Source organism: Arvicola amphibius, chromosome 6 (genome assembly GCF_903992535.2).
Source record: "Arvicola amphibius chromosome 6, mArvAmp1.2, whole genome shotgun sequence".
Lineage (NCBI taxonomy): Eukaryota > Metazoa > Chordata > Mammalia > Rodentia > Cricetidae > Arvicola > Arvicola amphibius.
Genome location: NC_052052.2, coordinates 82,869,122 through 82,882,070, shown reverse-complemented (window position 1 = coordinate 82,882,070; position 12,949 = coordinate 82,869,122). Strand labels below are relative to the sequence as shown.

At 50.6% G+C, this 12,949-nt stretch overlaps 1 protein-coding gene across 4 annotated transcripts in view; it reads right to left on the bottom strand.

Annotated features, from left to right (window-relative positions):
- The window catches only part of Whrn (whirlin), an 87,326-nt gene extending 75,101 nt beyond the window's left edge, over window positions 1-12,225 (bottom strand). For all 4 annotated transcript variants that reach the window (XM_038333098.1, XM_038333099.1, XM_038333100.1 and 1 more), the window contains exon 1: window positions 10,788-12,225. In XM_038333098.1, the coding sequence (XP_038189026.1) occupies window positions 10,788-11,405 (618 nt within the window). In that variant the 5' untranslated portion in view covers window positions 11,406-12,225. The remainder of the gene's footprint in view (window positions 1-10,787) is intronic.
- Between the last annotated feature and the right edge of the window lie 724 nt (window positions 12,226-12,949).

Genomic DNA, 12,949 nt, shown 5'->3' with positions numbered 1-12,949 from the left:
TACTTTAATACAGTCTCTGCCTGGCCACCTGCACCTGCACCTGCATTTAGAGCTGAAGAAATCAGATGACTTGCTTGCACTGCATGGCTCACATAAAAAAAGGCCTTTTTTACTCTTATTTATTTAATGTGTGTGTGTGTGTGTGTGTGTGTGTGTGTGTGTGTTTGGGTTCATGTGTAAAGGTCAGAAGACAACATTCAGAAATCGGTTTTCTCCTACCATGTGGTTTCTGGGGATCAGACTCAAGTCAGCAGGTTTGCTGCAAGCACCTTTACAACTAAACCATCTTTGTAGCCCTCATCAACTTTGATAAAGCTAAGATGCATGCTGGAGCCCTACAACATTGTAGAGCCAGACTCTGAAGCCAGACCTGGCAATAGCAGTGTGAGAAGTCAGCCCTATCTTCTGTTCCTCTGGTCAAGAGAGCCTGGGTCTACAACCTGGCTCTGCTCTTGACCTTGCCCCAGCAGTGGTGCAGGAGCTAACAGAGAGCTTCACAGCAGCACTGGGGAAGGAAGCTTTGCCGTAACCCATCCTGCCACGTGGATGGAGGCAGGGACTTCACCTGCAATGGTCCATGACAACAGCAAGTGACAAGCTCTTTGCAAGGACGCTGTGAGGTTGTGCTGGCTCACTGTAAGCCCCCAGTATGTTGTAGTTCAGTGAAGCAGAGGGATGTACTGAGGGAGGGGAGGGCAGGATCAGAATGTTTCCCACAAATGGAAGTGATGGCAGGGTCCAGGCAGGTCTGGAGGGCGGGGGGGGGGGGTGCACTGAGGTTTGGGCTGATGGTAACCCTGGGTGTCAAAGGTAGAGAGAAACAAACCTTATTTCGAAGAGTGTGCTACCTGGTTGGTCACGTGGGTTCCTCCGTTTAGAGACCCAGTTGGAAACAACAACAACAACAAAAGCTGTCTGTATGTAAAAGCTGATGAGGTTAAGTACCGTGGAGGACAAGCTAAAAGTCGGACCCTTGCTTTGTGGTATTCCAGAGCTGTGGATGGCCACTGTGGAGATGTGCTGCTCTCACTGTTAGTGAAAGGCTGACCGGCCAATGGCTAGGCAGGATTTTTAGGGGCAGAGAATACTGGGGAGAAGGGTGGAGTCAGAGGAGATGCCACGATAGGACGTATGTACTGAAGTAAACAAGCCTTGGACAGCACACAGATGAACAGAAATGGGTAACTTTACGTTTAAAGAGCTAGCTAAAAACAAGTCTAAACTATCAGTTAAGCACTTATAATTAATATTATGTCTCTGTGTGATTATTTGGGGAGCAGTTGGCAGGACAGAGCTGATCCTTGGTCTAGACAGCTCAAAAGCACCTACACCCAGCTCAAAAGCAGGGATCTAGAGAAAGCAAGGCCTGAACAGAACAGAAGACAGAGCTGAAAAGCAGCCGTGATGAGGAGATGTGTGTTCTGAAACCCCGTGAGGGACTGGGCTTGGACACTCCTGTGTCGGGCTGGAGCCATCCCCACAGTAGACTGGCAAAGAAAGGCAGATAGTGGCCAGATGGGTGGCATGGACATATACTGGGGCCGGAGGACATCAGGGACACAGGCTAGAAAATGTGCAGAAATGCAGACGTGTGTACTGACATTACGTCTTGGGAGAACTGGGGAGATGCTGGGGCTCCAGGAAGAGAGGTGAGGAAAGCGCTGGTATCTGCAAGGAGGAGGAGAGGAAAAGGCAAGCCGGTCCATACAACAAAGCCGGCCACCCCACTCTGAGCCAGAAGATTAAAGGGCAGAAGGAAAGCCCCTCTCCTAATGTTTGAGTGCAATCTTGCATAGCTACATGGGAGAAGAACTGGACCAGATTTCTTAATCAGAAACCTCTTAAAGAGGTCTAGCACACCATTTTGGATGTGGTTTAAATCAATTACAAGGTTTTTCCTTAAGTATAAAAAGTCTGTGCTACCAAATCAAACTCTCACCTGCATTAATTGTTTTAATGGGTTCTGGAAATAGCAGCCTCCTGGCTTTCCTCATGGAGACTCCTGGGGAGCCCATCAGGATGCTGAGACCAGGGACAAGGCTGTCTTCTCTGGGCTGTTTCATAAGCCTCCCATTAGTTAAGGCCTCACACAAAAATAATCAAAAGGCAGGTGGGAACACCCAGTTCCATTTATCTAACAAGCTTTATTGTGGCTATAAAGCAAAATTGCAGATACCAACGGCCAGACAGAAGCCATTGCATTTTCAAAGACGTGGGGATGCTGACTCCACCGGGCACATGACTCTGCAATTCAGACTGCCACAAGCCACCACACAGGCCCCCAAGTCCTGCTATTTTCTTCCAATAACACTTAAAAACAAAGCAAAGCAAAGCAAACAAACAAAAAACCCAAACAATTAAGTAGGCACACTAAAAGGCTTTCAGAGCAAAGTTAGAACCACCGATAACATTTTCTACTATAGGGCTTGCAGTGGGACCTCCACAGTTTAATTTTTCCAGCTCTCAATATGCAATGAGATAAGGACAATGGCATGTTTGTGAGGACCATAAGTTATGTTCAGTATTGGAAATGTCTGGGTCAGAAACACAAGGAGGCCTGAGCAAGGTCACTGCTAAGAAACACTGTCAGACAAACGCAAACTCCATCTCAGACCTCCCTTCCTGAGACTCTACACGTCTAGAAAGATGCTCAAGGCGTTGGGTGGGGGAGGGGAGTATGTGAGAGTGGTTGGATGGGCCCTACTTGCTGTTTGTCTCCTGTAGCCCAGGAACCTCTAACTCCATATGGAGCTAAGGATGACCTTAACCTGATTTTCCTGCTTCAATTTCCCCAGTGCTGTGCTATAGGTGAAGTGTGTACCACCACACACCGTTATTGTGGTCCTGGGGATTAATGTCAGGACTTCATGTACATGAGGCAAGCGCCCTAACAAATGAACATATCCCCAGAACCTCTTGTCTTGGCAAGGCTGTGTGTGTGAGGGGGTAAATGTTTGAGTGGGGGATCCTGAAGCAAGCAGGCTTCCCCATACTTCAGTGTTACGGTGGTTATCAATTCTTAGGCTTAAAGCTAACCTTTGTGAGTTAACAAGTGAGCACTATACCTTAGATATTTATAAATACCCCCTTTCCTATTTATGTATTTGGGATCTTCCAAAGTCAGGTACCGAAGGGAGAGTAACCATGACACTGGCTGACAGCTGAAGCACAGCCACAGCCAATGGAGCAGAAGGAACACAAATTCCCAAGGTGCTGGGACTGGAAAAGAGAAGAAATGGATTCACTTCCGCATCCTTGAAGGATGCGCGTTGACGCACAGGTGTGATTACTGCAGGCCTAGCCTGGTGCATGTTGGGGCTTGTAACTTGCAATTGCTTTAATAAAACCCCAAAGCCAGATGAAACTCACCCCAAATTGGATCACTGATTGCATGAGAATGCATAAACAATTCTATTTTGGAACCACAGACACAATCAGACTGTGGAAAAAATCGCTTCTGGGAATATGGCTTTAAAATTACTAGCAAAGTGATAAATTAACTTGTCGACAGGGTCTCACAGAGTGGATGCGGGCCACAGAAGGTGGGAAAATCTGTCACCTCCCCAGACATAGGCTATGACTTTTAGAAGTCTTTAAATAAAACAGAGTTAGAAGTAGAGAGATCCAGAGGTTTTCTCACCTGGTTAGTCATGGATACCCAGAACCATCCTGGAAGGGGGCAGATAGGAGCTCTATGTCCATTCACCAACCCATGACTGAGGTTCAGCCAGCTTCATGCAAAGCACACACAACAGCTTACGGCTTTCCCTGGGCTTCCGTTCAGGGTCTCCACATGGACTTGCTCAGATCTCACACTCAGGAATGGAGGGATGCTTACTAGCCTGGGACAACATTCTACCCGTGCAGTCAACGCTCTCTCATTTGTTGAGGTACCTACAGGAGGCATGCTGGGGCTATGGAGCGAGAAGAGCACAGGCGGTGTTGGCTGTCACAGAGCTTCTCTGTGGGGGGAGGTAGATGGTTGAGAGACATAAAGAACTTCCCATCCCGGGGGACAGCTGTGCTGACAGGAACCAAAGGACGATCAAGGGCTAGGAAGATGGGATGGAGGTGAGGATACCGTGCTCAAGAGGGTGGCAAGACATACGGATGTCACAGTACTTAAAATGCTTGGTTACTTGCAGATGCCGTAAGAGCCGTGCCCTGCTACTTGACACGCTAGGGACAGGGGTTGTGTCCTCATTCTGACTTCCTACATCATAGGTTTGCAGTTTAGAGGATGTATGGACAAACGGCTCTGATGGACAAGGTGATGCCCTAAACATGTTGCTTTGCTCTGAGGTTAGGGTCTCTGAGACGCTCTCAAATGGCCCCCGCTGTTAGGCTTAAATTAAGATATCGCCTGTCTCTCAGAGGGGTTCTGACATTGCCTTCCAAGACGCTGGCTACACAGTCATTGGACTGGGTTCCGGTCAGAAACCTCCTAGACCATAATCTCCTTGCCTCCCTGCCTCCCCTTGGGACAATGAAATGGCACAGGAGGGACAAAACACCTAGCACAAGGCAGACACTCTGTGCAAAGGTGGGATGCAGCAAACACCAGTGGGGCTGCATGAACACATGCAGCGTCCTGAACAACTTCTCTCTGATAGAGATGCAACCTGGGGTGTGGGGGCTGGAAACGGCAGAGGCAGGGGAATGTGTAGGGAATCTTCATCTTGCCTATTTGGCCATAAACTCAGAGCTCCTCTCAAGGGCTGGGTGAGTAAAACTGCTGCACAAGCATGGATCCAGGCTCAGATCCCAGCACCTGCTCAAGAGGCAAGTGTGGCAGTGAATATCTGTACCGTAGTGCTGGGCAGCGGGGCAGGCAGATTCCAGTCGGCCTAACCAAACCGTTGAACTACATGTTCACTGAGCGACACCGTCTCAGAAAAAAAGGTAGAGAGCAATAGAGAAGGACAGCCAATGTCAACCATGGCCGGCTACTCCCCCCTCTCTGCCCACGCACACACACACATTTTCATGCATAAATGCACACACCCACATAAACATACATATATGCCTATACAAACACAATTCTGCTCTCAAAAGTGAAAAAAAAGAAGAAAGGAAATCAAAAACAAGGCTCATGTTCTCTGACCCTTGGCCCTGTGCCTGCAGCTGCCACCTGGAATGCAGGAAAGGAATGAAAAACACACTTCCCCTTGGCACCTGCCTGGCTGTGAAGTGAAAGGAAATGCTGCTGCCAAGAAACTTTATAAAAGCTGCACCCCACTCTACGGCACAAGTAGACATCTGTGAGCTTAGACTCCAGCTTGCACAAGAAACTTTATAAAAGCTGCACCCCACTCTACGGCACAAGTAGACATCTGTGAGCTTAGACTCCAGCTTGCACAAGAAACTTTATAAAAGCTGCACCCCACTCTACGGCACAAGTAGACATCTGTGAGCTTAGACTCCAGCTTGCACAAGAAACTTTATAAAAGCTGCACCCCACTCTACGGCACAAGTAGACATCTGTGAGCTTAGACTCCAGCTTGCACAAGAAACTTTATAAAAGCTGCACCCCACTCTACGGCACAAGTAGACATCTGTGAGCTTAGACTCCAGCTTGCACAAGAAACTTTATAAAAGCACCCCCACTCTACAGCACAATTAGACATCTGTGAGCTTAGACTCCAGCTTGCACAAGAAACTTTATAAAAGCACCCCCACTCTACAGCACAATTAGACATCTGTGAGCTTAGACTCCAGCTTGCACAAGAAACTTTATAAAAGCACCCCCACTCTACAGCACAATTAGACATCTGTGAGCTTAGACTCCAGCTTGCACAAGAAACTTTATAAAAGCACCCCCACTCTACAGCACAATTAGACATCTGTGAGCTTAGACTCCAGTTTGCACAAGAAACTTTATAAAAGCTGCACCCCCACTCTACGGCACAAGTAGACATCTGTGAGCTTAGACTCCAGCTTGCACAAGAAACTTTATAAAAGCACCCCCACTCTACGGCACAAGTAGACATCTGTGAGCTTAGACTCCAGCTTGCACTCTTGCTTGGGGGTTTAAAAAGAAGGAAAAAAAGAATGGGTATGTGAAGATTGGTATTTCAGCCTCAAGCAACTTCCAGCCATTAAATGTCATTTCTTCTAATCAAATTCTCTGGTCCTGGCTGGGCACTTGAGTGATATCCCCAAACAATGGGAACTAAAAGCCATAAAAGAGCTTTGCTAGAAAGCCAGCTAGAGCCCCAGCCCTCTCCAAATGCGTGCTTCTCTGCAAATCCCTTTGCAGGTCGGAGGGAAGATTAAGAATCCGGGGAGACATGCATGAGCAGATAGGCAAGCGCAGATGACGGGCAGCCTGCTGTAGCGGCAGGTGGGGCTGTGCTCCTGCATGTGGCTGGAGGCAGGCAGAGTTGGGGTGCAGCAGCAGTGGTGGGGACCCACACTTCTCTCGGCAGCTCCATCCAAAGGAGCTCCTGAGGCGAGTCATAAGCTGCCTGGGGAGGCCAACGGATCGGGATGACTGAAGTACCAAAGCCAGTGCTAGGCTGATTCTCTATCTCTTAAGTCAGAAGGCAAATCACCTACCAGACCACCAATGTCACCCAGGCTGCACAAGCAGTGCTGAAAAATGTGGCTTTGATTTAACAGCAAAGAGCTGGCTGCAAGATTTGCCTGATGTGGGCATCATTTTCTACAGCCCAGGATGTCAGCCTGAGACTGCACTGAAGACACAGACCCTCTCCCGCACCTGCATAAAGTCTGGATATGAGGTAACCAACAGCTTTCTGGAGAGTGGACTCTGCCGGTCACTGCTGACTGGATTCATGAGAACCAAGAATTGTTACTGGGCAAGAGAGAAGCCAGTTTGTACCCACAGTTAACAACTGGGGCCCAGAAAAAGACTAGGTGCAAGAAACTAGGTTTTAGATACAAATCTGGAAGCAATAATAATATATAGTGACCTCACCAACCACGGCAATGTGAAATGACAAATGTGTCATTCTGAACCTCTTGGACAAATATAATGACTTGTATTAATGCTGACAGATTCCTCCTGGGTTATTATGCAAAGGAATGGGAAAAGTGATAGTCTAATTAATTAAAAGGGCCCACGAACACTTCTTAATGTCTGGAATATTTCAGATCCTAATTTGCTGCTCAGATTTACCTGTGGGAGCGCAGGGATTTCAAAGAAGCTCTTCAGTTTTTATTAAGCACACACACACACACACACACACACACACATGCACACACAACAAACAGTGAAGCGCACACACACATGCACACACATACACACACAACAAACAGTGAAGCGCACACACACACACACACATACACACACCAAACAGTAAAGCACACACACACACACATACCAAACAGTAAAGTACACACACACCCCAAACAGTTAAGCACACACACATACACACACACACACACACACACACCAAAAAGTAAAGCACATACACACACCCCAAACAGTTAAGCAAACACACACATACACAGACACACCCCAAACAGTTAAGCACACACACACATACACACACACCCCAAACAGTAAAGCAATACACACACACACACACACATTCCAAACAGTAAAGCACGCACACGCACACACACACACACACACACACACAAACACCAAACAGTACCTGGGCATCCTAAGAGCTGCTACCTATATCAAAAAGGACTAGAAAAGCTAGTGTGTAAGTGGCTTTGCTCCAGAGCTCCCAATATGGTGCTGTTTGTGCCCCAATCCTACCGGCAATTCCCACCCACTCTGGACTCACACCAGGGCTGCTGTTCTCGGATTGAGAAATGAGAGACGGCAGCCGGGCTCCCGTTGGCACAGTGTATAACCCATGGATTTCCTGATTTAGCACAAAGTTACCCAGGAGTGCCAAGTTTCCCTTCTCCCAATCCGTGCCAATTCTTTTTGCCTTAATTGAAGGCAATTCCAAAAGAAGAAGAACACAGATAATCAGGTGGTCTACGTGCCAGAGGGGTAGCACATTCCAAGCAAATCAGACTCCCAGAACTGGGAAGGACCTTGAACACCCCCAAACTCATCTAGCCTGGAGCAGATCATATCAGAGTCTTGTCCAAGGTCACACACGCCAAGTGTGCAGCAGAACTTAATGTAGCAAGAAGTCTATAGACTGACTCCTTGGCTGCCTAATCTCGCATGTCTGGGCTGGAGACCTTTGAAAGAGCACTTTAAAAAAATTTACTAGTTTGACTCTTGTTCATTCCAAATAGCTTTTCTTTTTTCCTCTTGAAAATCAAACATTTCAACACAATTCTACACAGTGAGTGGTTTGCCTAATCTGGACCTGTTACTGCTGACGGGATAACTAGACTTCAGAGAGGAATGGGAATCCTGTTGGGCACAGGACTAAATTCCCAGCAAACTGCTTTGAGTATCAGTGGATGTAAGATCAGTCAAGAAGAGGAGTCAGCCCTGTTTACTTGATCCTTCTTTTAAAAGCTGTGTTTTTCTTTGATGCACAGGCACTCTGACATTGATTCTTAGAGCTTGTTTTAATTGGATTCTCTTTATGTTGTATATGCATACAAACAATCTCTCCTCTGGGAAAGTTCTGAGCTTCACTTCCTTTTGTCATTATAAAAGAAAAATACAGATTTTTTTAATTAAAAAGATATCTTCTACTAAATGGGATGGAGGATCCTGGGACAGAAAGAAGACACAAGGAGACAACTCGGGGACACTGAATGAAGCCTGGAGTCCAGCTAGCGTCTGCACACAGAGCCCTCTGGGTCCTACAGCTCGTGGCTGGCCAAGACGCCCCACATACAGACTTCCCAGGTGATGACAGCTTGTGTCTCCTGGAGGAACTGTGGTCCCTTCTGAGTCTCTGCAGTTTACTCTCCAGCTGTTCCAGCTGTTCCAGATGTCCACCTGCGCATGCTGCAACCCTGCAGCGGCGTCCTCGTCTATAGAATCACTGCAGATTCTGTCCCCTTCATCCCTGAAGTTAGGAGGGCACAACATGGCCTTTCCCGTGCTTCTGAAGGGTCCCGAGATCATGTGTAACCACTAGGAGGAAGCAGATGCCCAAGTCCACTCAGGTCACACAGGTCCCTGTGTTGCAGATGTCACACTTCAAGCATGTTCCTGTTCTATTCCGTTCAACCCCGGGGTAAGTCTTCCTTTGCAGGAGAGCTGAGGTGTCCCTCTGCAAGCAGCAAGCAGCTGCTGATGCCGGTACTGATGCTAGGTACTGCCCTGAGCCACAGCTCGGCAGCACCCAGGAGCAACTCGGAGAGGCTGAGACATACAGTTCTGTGCACAACCTTTTCGGTGGCAGATGTGAGGTACAAACTGGAGGAAGAGCCTGCATTGCTCATGTTCAGGTTGCCTTTCCAGTCTCTCATCTAGTGCAGATTGAGCGACTTCAGCTTCTGTTAACCGCCATGAAAGCTAAATCCATGCTTATAAGCGGCATTGGGATCAAGTCTCCCTAGGGCATCAGTTCATCGTTTTGGGAACTTTGGACCTCTGAGGACAACACTAATGGCCTATTTCTTTATAGATATACGGGATGCAAAATAAAGAGGAGAGAATCAAGTTAGGGAAGGAGCCTGAGAGAATGAGAAACCCAGGCAGAGCTTTGTCTGCTACCCCCAGAATAATAAAAGGCCATTAAGCTTTCCCCAGAAATGGGAAAGAACACTTCAGAAACCTCAGGGGCCTCCTGAAAGGGGGTCCTTGAGTAGAAAAGCAAATGATCAAAGCCAAGGTCAGAGACAGATGATGGTGTCCGAGGCACTCACACTGAGTCTGCTTGACTCAGCTGACCGAAAGCCACTGCACGCTGCACAGGAAGCAGCCCTGGGCTGTTGATACCTAGGAGTGCCCAGCAGCCAGTGTGTCTAATTTCCTGCAAATGTGTAAGTTGGGCTAGAGAGTGGGGTGGGAGGGCGCCACAGGCTAGCCCTAACCAGGGGGAAGCAGTTCTCTGAAGAGAGCAGATAGTGAACTGTCATTCCTTTCCTTCCAACTCCTCAGTCTGTGTGTTAAGAAGCAGTAGGCCCGGGGCTAATGCTTATGAGAGAAAAATCCTTGAGTCCACCCAGGGACCTAACTGGCTGCTGTTCACTCACCCTGGGCGGTAAGATTAGCAAACAGGAATGCTCCTCCACACAGCAGGGTTAGATTCCTACTAGCTGGGTGTGGTGAGGTTATTTTTCTCAATTAACAGATACACTCACATGCATATTTTCACGGAACTGTGGGGTTCATTTCGGATGTACAGACAAGCAGCCTAGTTTGCAACAAAGTCTCTGGTCTGGCTTGTTCCAGGATATACCGGCTAGCCTACAAACAGTAGGGTTACCCCAGCTCTGTGGTAACCCAGCCTCCTCCTGTGTCACTAGCAATAAAGCAGAACTTTCTTTCAGAGGCAAAACCCTATGGATCCCAAGAACAGGCAGCAGCAGCAGGAGGGACCATCAGTAATGCAATACCAAGCAGGGGCTCTCTTCTAACCTAAGACTACGCAGCCCTTTTCACACTTTTGTGACCAGGCATTTGCTTACGTGATACTGTGTTTGTACCTTAGCCTTTAGGGCACCCAAGGCAAAAATCACCATTTCCTCTCTGCTTGGAACACCTACCTATCTGTGTCACAAATTAGATACTCCTCTTTTAAAGTCGGAGGACAAAACAAAAACACAACGGGAGACCAGAAGGGTCAAGCGATTTGGTATAAGAGACAACTGCACAGGGCAACCGAAAAGGCAACACTATACTGCCGGTACCGTTCTCTTACCACTCCCACAAACCACAGCCCTACCTTGACAGCCTCCGCGTGGGTCACGCGGGATAGAGATTTATCGTTGACGCGCAGAATCTGGTCCCCGACCCGCAACCCTTCCTTCTCAGCCAGGGAGCCCGGCTCCACTAGTGACACGTAGATGCCCACACCGTGTTCCGAGCCCCCACGTATGCTGAAGCCCAAGCCCTCGTGGGCCTTGGCGCGCCGCAGGCTCACGAGCCGCACCTCCCCGGGCTCCGCGCCGTCGGGAGCGGCCCAGGCAGGCTGCCTATAGGGGGTGGTGGCTGGCAGGTAGAGACCCTCGGCAGTGTACTGGTCGAAGAGCAGCTGGTCGGAGCGCGGGATGACCAGTCGCAGCATGGGCAGCAGACGTCGCTTGACCGGGCTGTCCAGCAGGACGCGCAGGGTGCGCACCAGGTCGAAGACGTTGCGGCGCGCGTGGTACGCGTTGAGGCAATGAGTGAACTGCTCCCGCTCGGGCTCGCTCAGCAGCGCCGTGAGCGCCTGGTGCAACTGGCGCACGTTGGCAGACAGCAGCCGCAGCCCTGCGCCCCCGCCGCCTCCCGCCGCGGCCGCCGACCCCAGCGAGCCGGTGGAGGACGAGCTCACCGACAGACCGTCCAGCTGCCCGTTCATCTCCCCGCCGAAGCCCGGCCGCACTCGGGGCGCGCGGCGCGGGGCGGCTGCTGCACCTGCGGCCAGCGGCGCGACAGCTGGATTCCCCGGGGCGCCGAGGTCACGGCTTGGGGAGGACGCGGAGACTGAGACCGCAGTCTAGACCGGCCGGAGAGCGGAGACGACGGCTGCAGGGTGGGTTGGGGGGGGTGCTCAGGAGAGGTGGCTGGATCCTGGGGAGACAGCAGGGACCGCGGCTGGTGTCCCAGGGGCACGAAGGCAGCGGGCGGGGTGGGTGGTGGAGAAACTGGAATCCGGAGGACGAAGAGACGGCTGTTGCAATCCTAAGGACGCGAAGACCGCGGGGATCCTAGGGGACAAAGAGTTGGTTGCTGGAGGCCGGAGGTCTCGGAGACTGCGGTTGGAGGCCGAGAGGAGCGGGGACAGTAGCTACATGACGGAAGACGCGGGGACCACGCGTGGCCGCAGTGGGGACGCAGCCACGCCGCCCGCCCCGTCACACCATGCCCGGGGCTCCCCCAGCCGAGCTGCTCATTCCTCTAAGGCTGGGGGACCCCAAAGTCATTAGTTAGGGCGTCGGTCGATCTAGTCCCAGAGTCCGGAGCAGTCGCAGCCAGAGGAGCCACGGGGGCGTCCGGCGTGGGGTGCGGGGCATGTCCCGGGCCGCCCACCATGCAGCAGCCCGGGGTCCCCGCGCCCCAGCGCCGCCTGGGCGCACCCGGAGCCACGCGCCGCAGAGCCCGGACTTTTGCGAACTGTTGAGCAGCTCTGGGTCGAGTCTTCCACCTAGTTCCGACGCCGTCGCCTTCGCCGCCAGCCGGGTCTTGGCCCCGCCCCCTCGCTCCTCCCCCTCCCCGCCCTGTTCCCACCCTCCCCCCGCGGGCTCTTCAGGAAATGACGTCCCGCCTGGCGCGCCTGACTGTTGCCTGGAGACGGGGTGAAACAGTTCGGCCCCAGGGAAGAAAGGGGGGAGAAGTGGGGGTAGCAGCAGGAGGAGCCCTGGGGGCCCTGCGAAGACTTCCCACTTCCCCAGCCCGAGGGTGAAAGGATGGGATCCTAAAAACTGCTTTCCGGCGATCACAGCTTAACTCTAGGGTCGCTCTGGAGCAATTAGCCGGTTTGCCAATTCTCAATTGGGAAAAATGGCCAACTTTTACCCTGTAAAATATTAGATTCTTCATGCTTTGTTTTTCTGCCTTAAAATGTTCCTGCTGCTTGCACACGGGCTGACAAGTTTATGTGTGTGTGTGGACGATTGTCAGTCACCTGCACTACTCAAGAGATGAATATAAGCAGCACAAATGCCAGCAGGAGCCAAGTCCTGGGCTGGGATAGACCAGTCTGGGCCCCTGTTCTGGTGGTCTCCGGGATGCAAGAAAGGAACGCACTGTTGTCAGAAATGTAAAGTTTGCAAACACACTCGGGTGCATTTAAAACGAAGTTTGAAGTAGCTAGGTGAATTGTATCAACGCCAATGTCCTGCTCGTCATTTTTGCCACACTGGGGGAGCACAGCAACTCTATAGACAGTCTTTTTATACTTTC